Source organism: Lynx rufus, unplaced genomic scaffold, assembly GCF_022079265.1.
Source record: "Lynx rufus isolate CCGP_SWC_20201006 ecotype Redwood Valley unplaced genomic scaffold, mLynRuf1.p SCAF_16, whole genome shotgun sequence".
Lineage (NCBI taxonomy): Eukaryota > Metazoa > Chordata > Mammalia > Carnivora > Felidae > Lynx > Lynx rufus.
The window spans coordinates 47,876,070-47,891,101 of NW_025814830.1; the positions used below are offsets into that span (position 1 = coordinate 47,876,070).

At 48.8% G+C, this 15,032-nt stretch overlaps 1 protein-coding gene across 1 annotated transcript; it reads left to right on the forward strand.

Moving 5' to 3' along the window:
• The first annotated feature begins 328 nt into the window (after window positions 1–328).
• Window positions 329–14,763, forward strand: NUDT7 (nudix hydrolase 7). Its single transcript, XM_047079267.1, has 4 exons — window positions 329–399; window positions 2,530–2,683; window positions 7,957–8,115; window positions 14,130–14,763. Exons 1-4 carry the CDS (start codon window positions 365–367, stop codon window positions 14,496–14,498), a joined length of 717 nt encoding a protein of 238 aa, XP_046935223.1. The 5' UTR covers window positions 329–364; the 3' UTR covers window positions 14,499–14,763.
• Window positions 14,764–15,032: the final 269 nt, after the last annotated feature.

Genomic DNA, 15,032 nt, shown 5'->3' on the forward strand with positions numbered 1-15,032 from the left:
GGAGGCAAAACGTAAGAGACTCTTAAATACTGAGAACAAACTGAGGGTTGATGGGGGGTGAGGGAGAGAGGAAAGTGGGTGATGGGCGCTGAGGAGGGCACCTGTTGGGATGAGCTCTGGGTGTTGTATGGAAACCAATTTGACCATAAAATATATTAAAAAAAAAAAAGAAGCTGGGCGGAAACTGCTTTAGCGAGTCCCCTTACGGCCTGGCCCTGCGCCCCGCCCCACCCCGCCCCACCCCGCCCCCTAAGGCCATAGGCCCCGCCTCTCTCCCCGCCCCAGGTCGCGGCTGCTCTGCGCATGCCCACTCGGCAGAGCGCGAGCTAGGAGTTGCGGTGGGGAAACAAACTTTGCCCGGGAGATGTCTCCGGCTCGTTCTTCCCCGGAGCCTGTCAGGTAAAGTCCCCCGATCCCTGGCACTCCGAGCAGGGCCCGGCCGACCCCGAGCGCGGCGCCGGGGACGTTCGGCCGGGACTTTTCTTGCCGCGCCCATCTACCCACCTGCGGAGCCCGCGCTCGGTGCGCTCGCCTCCCGGGCCGCCCGCGGGGCCGCGGGGCCTCTGCACCCATGGGCTCACACCCGGCCCCGCAGGGTCGCACCCCTTTCTCCTGCCCAGCCGCCTTTCCTCTTCAGCTTAGGGCTTCTCCGGAGTTCCATCCCAGAAACCAGGAGCCCGCACCAGGCAGCTCCGGGTTCAAGGCCGCGGTGGCCACCTCCAGGGTCTGGCAGTTACCTAACCTCTCTGAGCCCGGGCGGGACCCAGTCCTAACCTCTCCCGGGCTGTTGTGGGGACGGAAAGAGAAAAGCATGGAATGCGTGGGACGAACCCTTGCTCAGAACCGGGTGGCTGCTACGGTGGTGGTTTTTTGGTGGTTATTCCAGCCAGCCCCTAATGTGGACACACACGTTTTTGCAGTTTTGCTTCTGCTGGTCCCTCTGATCGGTTCTGGGGCCTCATAAAAAGCCACAGTCGGTGGGTCCAGTGCACACTCTGGCGGGCCAGTTTTCTGGACGTGGGCCTGTGTGCATGGGGTACACCCAGGAGCCCCCTCCAGTGCCCGCTTGCTGTGGTTCTGAAAGGCCTTTGGTCGTTTTTGAAATCCACTGCTGGCACCCAGCCAGCTTTAGTGAGCATCCTGCCATGAAGAAAGAGGCAAAAAAAAAAAAAAACAAAAAAAAAAAACCCAAAAAAAACCACCTTCCCCAAACAACTTGCCCACCTATTGCCGGACACATTTATGACAGCAGTCACGACGTGTTTACAGATCCCTTCAAGCAGGTCACAGATGAGGAAAGCAAGGCCTGGAGAGGTCCTTCCTAAACACTTTACAAGCAGTTCTGCCCCCCCCCTTAAATATCTGACTTCTCCCACTCTGCAAAATTGCCTTTCCGAGAGAAAAATTAAAACCAAACTGTTAGTTTCTAGGGCCGCCGTAACAAAGTATCACAAACTTGATGGCTTAAAACAACAGAAATTCATTCTGCCATAGTCCTGAAGCCCAGACGTCTGAATTTCCTGCCTGTTGCAGCTTCCGATGGATCTCGATGTTCTTTGGCTTGTGGCCACATCACTCTAATCTCTGCCTCTGTCTTCACATTGGCTTCTTCTGTGTGTGTGTGTGTGTGTGTGTGTGTGTGTGTGTGTGTGTGTGTGTTTCTATGTCCTCTCTTCTTATGAGTATGCCATTCATTGGATGTAGGGCCCACCCTACATCCGGGATGATTTCATTTTAAGACTCGTGATTCCACCTGCAAAGACACTGCTTGCAAATAAAGTTGCATTCTGAGCCTTCTGGGTGACGTGAATTTGGGGGGACACTATTTAAGCTACTACACAAACCAGCAACAAAATACACCAGTCAAAAAGACCAGAACATTCAAAGTCGTGAATTCGGGGCACCAAATGTGGTTACAAATCCAAATACTTGCATATTGTCAGGTAATGGCTCTCAAAGGGGGTTCCTCTGGTCCACGGTATCAGCATCATAGTTGCTTGGGAGTTTGATACTAAGTTCCAGGCCCCACCCCAGACTTACCGAGTCACGCTTTAGGGGTGGGCCTAGCAATCTGTGTTGTAACACGGTGAATCTGTTGTCACTAGATTTTTGGGACATTTAAGGCAATTGAAGACATAAGGGTTTGATAACATAAGGATCAGGCTAAGAGAGTTCTAACTTAATGACAACGACCTGCTTACCAAACCTGTCTTACTGGAGTATTATCAAGGATTGCAACATTTAACTGTTGCAGTTTTGAAAGAATCTTTTACCATGATTTCTACTTAATTTCCAAAGTGAAACCATGCACTAAACTGTATTCTTAGCCTTTTTTTTTTTGCTCATTTTATCTTGCCAACAGTCATGCAATTGGGGTGAGAGTATTATTCCTGCCATGTTATCGACAAATACAGTGAGAGTCAGCCCTGGTAAGCTCCGAGATGCACAACACAACAGAAACATAGGCAGGACTGGGAGCTTTTTCCCACAACTCTGGTTACTGAAGTGTTTTGTTTGTTTCCATTTCAGAAACAGTCTGATAGATGATGCGAAGGCCCGCTTAAAAGAGCATGATGCTGGGACCAGATATTCTCATTTGTCGTATGACAAATACTCCGTCCTTTTACCGTTGCTGGTGAAAGAAGGAAAACTCCATTTGTTGTTCACCCTCCGGTCGGAGAAGGTAGGTGACAGAAAGGTCCCTGCCGTTAAAGTTCCAGGACCTTCGAAAACCCCACCAAAATCCGTCACTTGGATGCATTTTGAGGCCATGGATTCTCAAATGGACTTTGAAGATTGTGATGTTCAGGGGGACAAGAAGCCGCAGGGTAGCATGGCAGTTTTTGGAGAAGTTTTAGAAAGAAAAATAAGTAATTAGCAAGTAGTTTGAAATATTTTTAGGTCAGGGTTTCTTAACCTTAGCTGTATTGGTTGGCATCTGGGCTGGATAATTCTTTGTTGTAGGAGCTCTTCTGTGCACTGCGAGATGTTTAGCATCATCCCTGGGTTTTACCCGCTAGGTGCCAGTAATACACACACACACACACACACACACACACACACACACACACCCCTTTGTGACAACCACAGGTGTCTCCAGACGTCCCTGCCCTGGCAGGGTTGGGGGCCACAACTGCCACTGCCACTAGAAAATTCTCGAACACAGAAATGAACAGCCAGGGCCCTGAAGCTGGCTGCCCGCCTTTGAACGCAGGCTCTCTCCTGGCCAGCTGTGTGTCTTTGGTCTAGTTACTTACCCTCTCTGTGCTACAGTCTCTTTACTTGCAAAATGAGGACAAACCACTAGTACTTGCTTTGTGGGGCTACCCAGGAAGGATTTCCCAGGGAAACAAACACAGAGCACCTAAACCCTCCTCTTGCTTGGCAAGGACTCGGTAAGTTTCAGCCGCCACCATTGTTACTGTTAGCACACGCGGCCTGGGCTTTTAAGATAAACTGTTGTACTTTAAAGAGGTGTTGGGCTAAGAATGGAGTTTCCATGGGTACACCCCCTGGATATAGTCATTCTCCTTTGCTGTTGGGGTACTTCTTTTTTTTTTTTTAACGTTTATTTATTATTGAGAGACAGAGAGCATGAGCATGGGGGGGGGGCGGTGCGGGCAGAGAGAGGAGGAGACACAGAATCCAAAACATGCTCCAGGCTCTGAGCTGTCAGCGGGGCTCGAACCCACAAACCGCGAGATCATGACCTGAGCCGGAGTCGGATGCCTAACCGACTGAGCCACCCAGGCGTCCCTCTATTGGGGTACTTCTGAGGTAAAATTGGGGAAGCAATGACTTCAAAGTTATCCAAGTACAAAAATGAAAATGGGCCATAATAGCCATGGCTTTCTAAGCAGGACAACGAACAGTATCCCCTCAGGGGGACAAAGAAAGCTGAGGAATCAGCTGAAGTTTTGTGGGTTTGGGATTAGACTTGTATGGATTCTTCTTCTTCTTCTTCTTTTTTTTTTTTTTTTTTTTTTTTTTAGTTTTATTTCTTTAAGTCATCTCTACACCCAATGTGGGGCTGGAACTCACGACCCCGAGATCAAGAGTCGTGGGCTCTTCCTGACTGAGGCAGCCAGGCGCCCCTAGACTCGTGTGGGTTTTTTTGGATCTGGGTCAGGCAACGATCACATCAACACAGGAGGTAATGAAAATCCAGGTTCCAACAGGAGAAACCCAACTGGAAACCAGGGGACTGGGTCTGTTCTCATTTCTGCCAAAGAACAAAGAAGCACTTCAATATATTTTTTGAACAAGGAGACAAACTAGTGTAGAAAACCGAGGCAAGACCGAAATGGATCTCCAAGTTCTGTATCACCCAGATAGCTTTGCCTGTTGATAATTACAGGAGAATCATCTTAGACCATAAAGTCTGGTGTGCAATGGTCACATTTCTTTAAAAAAGAATATTGAGGGGCACCTGGGTGGCTCAGTTGGTTGAGTCTCCAACTTAGGCTCAGGTCATGATCTCACAGGTCATCGGTTCGAGCCCTGCGTGGGGCTCTGTGCCGGCAGCTCAGAGCCTGGAGCCTGCCTCAGATTCTGTGTCTCCCTCTCTCTCTCTGCCCCTCCCCCACTCACTCCCTCTCTCTTTCTCTCTCAAAATTAAATAAACATTAAAAAATTAACAAAAATAAAGAAAGTTTAAGTCTAATTAGATCCGACTATATCCTATCTGCCTCTGGAGGGCAAGGAATTTCCCTCCCAGGCATTACTGGAGCTGCACCCCTCCCTGGAGTCATGCATGCAAAGGCTCATGGGTTTCCCACCAGTAAATGGGGAAGGGGTGCCTGCCTCAATCCCTCCTGCTTCCGTGTGGGCTCCCGTCCTAGCTCCGGAACCTACAGCAAAGTTCTTCATCTCTGTGAGCCTCAGTTTTCTATTCTCAAAATAGGACTGAAAACAGTGCGTAATGTTTGGAGGGTAAAGAAGCTCTCCCTCTCCCTCTTCTCTCCCCTGTTCTGTCCCCCTCTCTCCTTGCCTCCCTCTGCCCCCAGCTCTCAGGACTTGAGACAGACAAGAGGAAAGGCAACAACAAAACGTGGACTGAAGTTTTAGGAAATCAGCCTGCAACCTCATTTGGCTTCTGAAGAGAATTCCACAAGGTTTTATTTAAGAAAAAATGTTATGGTTTTAAAAAGAAAGAGGGGGTGCCTGGGTGGCTCAGTCGGTTAAGCGTCCGACTTTGGCTCAGATCGTGATCTCGCTATTCATGGGTGTGAGCCTCACCTCGGGCTCTGTGCTGACAGCTCGGAGCCTGGAGCCTGTTTCAGATCCTGTGTCTCCCTCTCTCTCTCTGCCCCTCCCCGGCTCCCAGTCTGTCTCTCTCAAAAATAAATAGACGTTAAAGAATTTTTAAAAAAAAAGAAAGATGGAAACCTTGCGTACTTTGATAGGGGCCTTTTTGGTGCTGACAGTTTGTGAATAATCATTTTTGTGGATGTGTCTGTTCCTTGAAAACAGCATAGCATTTTCTTAGGAGTATTCAGAATAACCCATTACATCAGGCCAGTATTTCTGTCAAAGCCGACGATTCCCTGTAAGTGCCTTCTGCCCGTATCGCTTTGATGCTGAATGAGCTAACACAATGGAGGACTTCTTTCAGAGGTGATCTTACAGGACGTCTCTTTCTTGGGCGAATGGGTGGTCATTGTCAAGACGGTAGAAACATATCCCTCAACCTTGTTTTCACCAACTCATAACCCTGATACGAAGATGTGTGCGATTTCTGTGTACTATGGCAATTCCTGCAGTGTTATTGATTTGTTAGCAGAGAAGAACTTTAAAATGTTTCCTTTTGCTTTTTAAAAAGCTTGCTCAAATAGGACTTTCAATTCTGGAATGCTGCAGAATTGATAATGGCGTCTGGCTTGTTCTTACACAGATATATTGGCCCTGGTGCTAAAAATGCCAACAGGACCTTTTGATTTAGCTTCTAAACATCATGAACTGACCTTGCAAGTTGATGTCAACAAATATTTCACATGGGCCAGGCCCTGTGCCATGACGTTCAGCCGCTAGCTCCTGTGACTGGCCCTGTGACCTTGGGAGGTACCTGACCCTGGGAGGTCTGTGGAGGACGTTCCCTCCCCCCACCCCCACGGTGCCCTGTTGAGAAGAGGCCCACCCGGGACTCTTGCTGACCCTGAGGCCTCCTCGACAGTTGAGTAGAGAGAGGATGGTGGGCACTGGGCAGGAGTGAGTGTCCACGAAGTTGAGGTCACATTTGCTGAGGAGTTTGGTCCTGCACGAGGGGATGTGCTTCCCCACCTCTGGCCAAGATAGGAGAGAACTCATAACAAGACAGAGACAAGAGAAAGGGAGGATGCTACAAACGGAGCCTCAGTTCTGAAGTCAGGAAGGCATGGGATCAAGGATGAAGGTGAAAGGGGCAGTGCAGGGAGAAGGGACTCCTGTCCTTTCACGTGCATGTGCAGAGGGACGCAGAGGCACCCCCACTTGTCACCGCTAATGGCTCAGGTGGCCACAGTTCCTGTGTTTTAGTAAGCCCTTAATTAATGCTGGTATGCTGGTTAAGAGCCAGGATGGAGAAGTAAACGCTCCACTGCGTACCTTGCGTGACCTGGTCATGTTATTTAACCTCTTTGAGCTTAATTCCCTTGCCAAAAAGTGGAAGTGATAATAGAATAGTAGCTTATATATCCACAAATGGCTGGAGAGATAACTTGTGGGAGCACCTAGGTGGCCTGGTTAGTTGAGCATCCGACTCTCAGTTTTGGCTCAGGTCATGATCCCAGGGTCATGGGATCAAGCCCCATGTCAGGCTCTGAGCTGAGTGTGGACCCTGCTTAAGAGTCTCTCTCTCTCTCTCTCTCTCTCTCTCTCTCTCTCTCTTCCCCCCTCCCTCCCCCTCGCCCCCTCCCTCCCCCTCGCCCCCTCCCTCCCTCTCTCCCTCTCCCTCCCTCTCCCTCTCCCCCTCTCCCTCTGCCCCTGTCTCCCGCTTGTGCTCTCTCTCTAAAATAAAAAAAAAAAACATTTTGGAAAAGATAACAAATTGTGATATATACATACAGTGGAATACCGTTCTGTCATGAAAAGGAAAAAGCGCTGATATGCCATGGTACAACACAGAAGAGCGTGAAAACCTCACTCCGGTGTAATGTATATATAATTGTTGAATCACGATATTGTACACCTGCCACTAATTTAATATTATATGTCAACTATACTTCAGTTGAAAACTTAAAGATTAAAAAAATTTTAAAACATTATGCTAAGTCAAAGAAACCAGACACGAAAGGTCACATGTCATATGATTGCATGTATATGAAATAACCTGGGGTAGGTAAATCCCTAGAGACAGAAAGGAGGGGCGGGGTAGGGAGGGGTGGGGAGCAGCTGCTTAGTGAGTACAGGGTCTCCCTCTGGGATGAAAATATTCCGGAACCAGGTAGTGGCAGTGCTCACACCCCACTGTGAATGTATTAGATGTCACTGAATGGTTCGCTTTAAAATGGTTCATTTCATGTTATGTGAATTTCATCTCAATTAAAAAAAAATGCTTTAAAAAAAAAAACAGCATGTGGAGCCGATCTGAGGGCTCCTGTGAAGCAACATGCCCAGAACATGGTGGGACTCAGTAAAGCTTATCTGCTGATCACAGTGCCCTTTTTATCACCCCTCCCGCTTTTCTTCCCCCGTCCATGTAAATCTGTATCTTCTGGGCAGATACAGATTTTTCTGAGAACGGTGACAAGTAAAGGGAGTTCGCAAAGTTCATGTTTTAAAAGGATTCAAGTAAAAACTTTCTTTTTTTTGTGTGTGTGTGTGTGTGTGTGTGTGTGTGGTGGGGCAGTCTTCTTTCCGCTTACTCCCACCAGGGTGGTGGGACCGGTCTGTGACACAAGTTCAGTAAATCCTTGCTGAGTGAGTGAACAGTGCCTGAGTGGGAATCCCGCATTGCGACTCTGCCCTTTCAATTCCCAGCTACGCAGGTCTCCTGGAGAAGTTTGCTTTCCTGGAGGCAAGTGTGAACCCACAGATGTGGATGATGTGGCCACGGCTGTCCGGGAAGCCCAGGAGGAAGTGGGGCTGTGCCCCGGTCAGGTGGAGGTCGTCTGCCGCCTGGTGCCGTATCTGCTTGAGGTGAGTGTCGGGTGGATCTGGGTGGCTCGGACTCCGAGCACCCAGCAGATCCACTGTCTCAGCATTCCACGCGTGGCCAACCGTGACCCTCGACGGCGCCTAACACAGAGTCAGGAGCCTGGTTCTCATGCGGACTTTGCCCCTCGTGAACTCAGTGGCCTTGGGCAAAGCTCCGTTGCCCATCTGGGCCTCTCTTTGACCATCCAGAAATGAACGGGTCGAACTGCATCAGTGGGTCTCAAAATGGTTTCTGTGGAACCCTGTTCACAGAACAGAGTTCTTTCCTTAGCATTCGGTTTCCATTTACTTTGCACCGGTCAGCGTTTCTTTTGAGAATTCTGTTGAAAAACCACCACACACGTGAGCATGCTATATACCAAATTTTCACCCCTTGGAGGCCACCAGTGCATCACCTTTGTCCTAAATATGCTCAGTTTTATTATTTTTTTACTTTTTTTTTTAATTATTAAGTTTATTTATTTTGAGACAGAGTGCAAATGGGGTGGGGCAGAGAGAGAGGGGGAGAGAGAGAGAGAGAGAGAGAGAGAGAGACCGACCCAGACTCTGAAGCAGGCTCCAGGCCCCAGTCTGTCAGCACAGAGCCCGACGTGGGGCTCGAACCCACAAGCCGTGAGATCATGATCTGAGCCGAAGTCAGATGCTCAACCAATTGAGCGACCCAGGCACCCCTAAACATACTCATTTTGATACATAGCATGGAATCAGGCTTCTTTTCCATATATTCATTGAGTAGTACCCTGAGATCGCCAGGCAGGCTGTTCAAAAACTATTACTATTTGTGACTACATTTCTGTACGAGTCAGGATTTCTTTTTTTTTTTTTTTTTAAATTTTTTAACGTTTATTTATTTTTGAGACAGAGAGAGACAGAGCATGAACGGGGGAGGGGCAGAGAGAGAGGGAGACACAGAATCCGAAGCAGGCTCCAGGCTCTGAGCCATCAGCCCAGAGCCCGACGCGGGGCTCAAACTCACGGACCGCAAGATCGTGACCTGGCCAAAGTCGGACGCTTAACCGACTGAGCCACCCAGGCGCCCCCTTTTTTTTTTTTTTTTTTTTTAAGGATTTCTTGAATAGTATACACGAAAAACCCATAAATGCAGCAAAATGAATTCTGGAGCTGATCTAGCCTGATCTTATTTCTTATGAACTTAATGACTATTTACTAATGGACTTTAGAAGGAGTAAACGTAAATTTGTATTTGGATACCAGCATTATTTTAAAGTTTATTTATTTTTGAGACAGAGAGAGACAGAGCATGAACAGGGGAGGGGCAGAGAGAGAGGGAGACACAGAATCTGAAACAGGCTGCAGGCTCTGAGCGGTCAGCACAGAGCCCGACGCGGGGCTCGAACTCACGGGCCGTGAGATCATGACCTGAGCTGAAGTTGGACGCTTAACCGACCAAGCCACCCAGGCGCCCCGATACCAGCATTATTTTATCGCTTTAAAATTTTTAACGCAAACTTGCAATGTCAGAATAGCTGCAGATTTACAGAAAAGTTGCAAAGATACTATGAAGGGTCCTCATAATCCTGCCCCCACTTCATCTCATTGTTAACATCTTGCATCCCTGGTGTCTATTTGTCACAACTAAGAAAGCAACGTTATTACATTGCTGTTACCTAAATTCCACATTTTATTTGCCTTTTACCAATTTTTCTACTAATGTCCTCCTTTCTGCCCTGGATCTCATCTGGGACATCATATTGTATTTGCTTGTCATGTCTCCTTAGTCTGTGCTCTGTGACAAGTTCTCAGACTTTCCTTATTCTCATGACCTTGACGGTTTTTTTTTTTTTTTTTAATATTTACTTTTGAGAGAGAGAAAGAGTGTGAGTGAGGGAGGGGCAGAGAGAGAGGGAGACAGGATTCCAAGCAGGCTCCAGGCTCTGAGTCATCAGCACAGAGCCCGATGCAGGGCTCAAACTCACAGACTGTGAAATTGTGACCTGAGCTGAAGTCCGACGCTTAACCGACTGAGCCACCCAGGTGCCCCGATCTTGACACTTTCAAGGTGCACTGGTCAAATATGTTGTAGAACGCCTCTCCATTTGGATTTATCTGATATTTTCTTCGTGGGTAGGCTGGGGTTATGGGCTCGGGGGAAGAATACCACAAAGGTAGTGTGCTCCAACCAGGTATCGGAGGTAGGTGTGAGCTGTATGTTTTATACATTGGGCATTCAGGTAAATTTTTATTTCGGGAGGAGAGTCCCACTGATGCATACAAATCAGAACACCCGTGGGTTAGACCATTCTTTTTGTTCCATTTGGCCTCAAGTCTTGGTGGTACAGCCTTGTCACAATCAATGATGCTGAGACATCTATCTTAATCTGGCCCATTTGAAAAACAGAAAGGTCACCACTCGGGGGAGATTGAGTTGAGAAGAAGCTAATGGCCTCTCAAATAAATGCTTCCTAACTAAGAGGGGAAAATGTGGGATTAGGACAAGAAATGTGTCAATTACTTAATTACTTTCTAGGCAGCTCTGTTCTCTCTACGGGGAACCCTTTTCACTTGGCATCTGCAAAATCCTCCAGCACGTTTTGGGGATTTATATTAAAACTCTATTGCCAGATCGAACCGTAATGGTTAAAAGTTGCCCCAGTGAGAGGAACTCCATTTCCAAGGTGCCCGGGAACTACTGAGTTCTGCCCGGAGCGGTGGAATACAACAGTGTTCACAGGAGTGTGTTGGGTCTCAGGAGATTTCTGTGGGCCAGACGCTCCTGGGGCCGGATGTTTCTACAATGACCAGCTCTTGATATAATAATGCCAGTCACATGATCAAGAAATGAGGAGGAACACAGGGCTTTCTGGAAGGGTGTACTGTCTTTGGAAGTGCTGGCGAGGATTGCTTTGTTCTTTGAGCCTTGCAGTTCTTTTAAATGTAGCACAAAAATGCCATGTGTTAAACACTTAGAAGCATGATCTAATTCAGTGCCTCCTACCTAGGGGCGATCTCGTCCCCCAGGGAACGTGGCAATGTCTGGAGATGTTTCTGGGTGTCAGAGCTAGAGCAGGTGCTGTTGGCTTTTTCCCACCCCTGCACTAACCCCCCCCCCCCCCCCCCCCCGCCAAGGCAGGCTGTGGCCCTCTGAGCCCACCCCAGTGGTCTTTCCGTCAAACGTGTGTGTACTTCTCTTTGCAAAAGTCTCAGGAGACATTTCTTCTTTTTCTCTGTCTGTGGCCCTTACGTTTCCGTTCACTCCTTCACTTTGCCATCTCTGCAGTTTCAACTCCTGTAAACGTTTCGGTGCATTCCAGTGGCATGTCCCTTCCGGGCATGTTTCTAAGAGCAGGTGGCTTGGGACGACTGGGTGGCTCAGTCAGATGTCTGATTTCAGCTCAGGTCACCATCTTGCAGTCTGTGAGTTTGAGCCCTGCATCAGGCTCTGTGCTGACAGCTCAGAGCTTGGAGCCTGCTTCGGGTTCTGTGTCTCCCTCTCTCTGCCCCTCTCCGGCTCATGCTCTGTCTCTCTCTTTCTCTCTCAAAAATAAATAAACATTGGGGCGCCTGGGTGGCTCAGTTGGTTAAGCGTCCAACTTCGGCTCAGGTCATGATCTCACAGCCCGTGAGTTCGAGCCCCGCGTCGGGCTCTGTGGTGACAGCTCAGAGCCTGGAGCCTGCTTCAGATTCTGTGTCTCCCTCTGTCTCTGCCCCTCCCCTGCTCATGCTCTGTCTCTCTCTGTCTCAAAAATAAATAAAAACATTAAAAAAAATTTTTTTTAAATAAATAAACATTGAAAAAAAACAGCATGTGGTTTCCTCCAGAGACCCAGAAGCATGCCTTTCCCCTTTTCCACAGCCTAAGCCAGTCTCCACGGGATTCCAGCCCAGCAGGTGGCCGAAATTCAGTCTTTTCTTGGTCCTAGAACGTCCGCCATGCACCCGCCATCTTTCTTCCTTCCAAGATGGACACCCGTGTCTAGGAACCGGGTGTCCAAAGATGCTCCTTCATTTACTGATTTCCAAAGTCTCTCACTTTTCTAAACTTGAACCACATTGAACGTGCCTGACTTCCCTTCTGAATCATTCAGTCTCAAACTGTTATCTCCCTTCGTGGCTTTGATATTTTTCCCCACCAATTTCCTCACGCTTGGACACGCTGGTCCAGGGGCCAGCACTGGCCTCGCTAAGTTGCTCGTTCACACCCGTGCCTGTAACGGTTTGGCCCTTAGAGTAAGGATGCATTTGTGTCCCTAGCTCAGCCCTCAGCAAGAGCTTAAGTCCGAGCTGCAGCTGAGAACTCTCCAGAGCGTGTGTAAGCCACGTGCAAGGCTGGTGTGCCACTCGGAGATAGGGTAACATTTGTGTCTTCACCGAACATAAGTGTTCTGCTCTACAGCGTGGGCAGCAGGCCAGGTGAATCCTGGTTCCTGCCAAGTATTAGCCGGCTTTGACCTTGAGCAGGTTTCCTCAGGTCTCTGATTTCCATTGTTAAAGCTTCCTCAAGGTCAGGCTGTCGTGAAGAAGCAGGGAGAGGGTGCTGCAGACGAGACCAGGGCCCCTGAGGCTGCGGTCACGGCATGGTGACAGCAACCACAGATGCGCCCTGGACGAACACTCCGGGTTCTTCCAGACCCTTTCTTATCCCTCTTACTGTATGTCTGAAAGCTCACACCCGCAGCTTGCCACCTTCCCCTGCTCACAGAGAGCCTGGAGGGCCCGAGAATTCACGCTGCCAGGCGCCCCTTCACCGGCGACCGTGCTGAGGGTCGTCAGAGTCCAGCTGCGACGTGAACGGCCGCAGCCGCCCTTGCCCGGGTTCCTCCCTGCCTCACGCACCTCCTGGGAGCTCCTCCTTCAGAAATCACTTGTATCTGAACGTGTCATGTCTCAGAGCACTTCTGGGGGGCCCGTGGCCCGAGAGGCTGAGCATCCACTCGGGGCCAGGTGGTGGTTACTGCTTCGGCCCTGGGGCCACTTCTGACCCCAGATTTTCCTCCCAAAGGACGGTGAAGGCCTGTGCTGCCACCTTCCCCTCCTGGTCCGCACAGTTGACTTTCACCATGAATTCCGTTAATGGTCTGAGTCATCACCGCTCTGAAACATGTTTCAGCTCTCGCTCCCCTGAGAAATTTTCCACTGGCCTGTGTATCCTGGTGTCCTGGGTCGGTCTCCCAGTGTACCCCTGGCTTCTCCCGGCCGCTTTCTCTCGGGACACCCCCCAAGAGCGCTAGACTTCTCTCGCTTTCCGTTTCAAGGATACGCAGCTCTTCTCTTCTTATGCAGCTCCTACCTGAACCCGGGGCTTACCCTCCAGGTTCCCGGTGGGGCCTTTCACTCCACGATACTTTGCATTCCTTTGCAAGCAGTTGTGGTTATAAATAGAAATCCCCCCTCCCATACATAAACATCTATGTTATGTAAACTGGTTCATATGTAATAAGTATAATTCCCCATAATTGGGTCTATGCCATAGTTGATATGTCACTGGACTTGTGTATTGATCAGATGGGCACGTCCTTGTCTGTACTGATGGGGACAGGTGGTGTCTATCACATTCATTTTAAGGCCGAGAGTATCCCCTTACACAGATACCCTCCTAACTGACCTATGCTGCACGTCCGTCAGCGGATGAGTGGAAACTTCAGACCCTGGGGCTAGTGCAGATAATGCCTCGGTCTTGCATCTTGACTCACTGGTAGGACTTTATCATACAGATACGTTTGCGCAAATGCGCTTGCGAGGTCAAAGGGACCACGTTTTTATAGTGTCGCCAGGCTGCCCTTGCCAAAGATGATGCCGGTATGTTCACAAAAGAACATTTTCAGAGTCGTTTCACAGATACTGCCCATGTATGCCCCCCCATTTCACGGGGAGCATAAAGCTCATGTCTGGAGCAAATTCCCCCTCCGTCCCTACCCACCTTATGTGATTGGCCGCTCTGGACTCTTCTCTTATTTTCCTAGACGTGGCAGGATTTTAGCGTCTGAAACAATTCCCTCTTCACTTCTTAATTCGTGTGTTTTGTTTTCCGCTTTCAGAGAGATACGCTGATAACCCCCGTTGTGGGATTCATAGACCACAAGTTCCAGGCCCAGCCCAATCCCGATGAGGTGAAGAAGGTGTTCCTGGTGCCTCTGGAATATTTCCTGCATCCGCGGGTCTACCACCAGAGTCACATGACATTTTCTGGCCATGATGTTGTTGTTCACTGCTTTGAGTACAGACATCCTGAAGATGGTGTCACCTACCAGATCAAGGGAATAACGGCGAAACTTGCCCTGTTCGTTGCCTTAATTATTTTGGGGAAAAAACCCACCTTCGACGTTGAATTTAATCTCAGCGATCTGATGTCATCCTCTGAAGAGATCTTCCTGAAGCGGCATAAACGTGCTACAAGCAAGTTATGATTTGTGAGACGAACATCCAAATAACTAAGAGGATTTGGTATGTGCTTATCCACAAGGACAACAGTAACGCCAGCTGTCGGAAATGGACGGGCGCGAGTATCGTTCCCACAGTATGAAGGTAAAAGATACCTTGCCTTTTTCCCCCTTGCCCTCTCTTACCCGAAAGAGCAAAACGTCTTTCAAAAGTGGAAAAATGTGAGGGGCGCCTGGGGGCTCAGTCGGTGAAGCATCCAACTTCAGCTCAGGTCATGATCTCGTGGTCTGTGAGTTCGAGCCCCGTGTCAGGCTCTGGGCTGACGGCTCAGGGCCTGGAGCCTGCTTTGGATTCTGTCTCCCTCTCTCTGCTCCTCCCCAGCTTGTGCTCACACGCACTGTCTCTCTCTCAAAAATAAATACACATTAAAAACAATTTTTTTTTAAAAGTGGAAAAATGTGTTTATAGTGTTGCGTAATTTCACCCACAGTTTGTTAATAATACATTTTTTAATACTTGTAAGAAAAAGTATCTGGCATATAGTAGGTACTTAATAAATA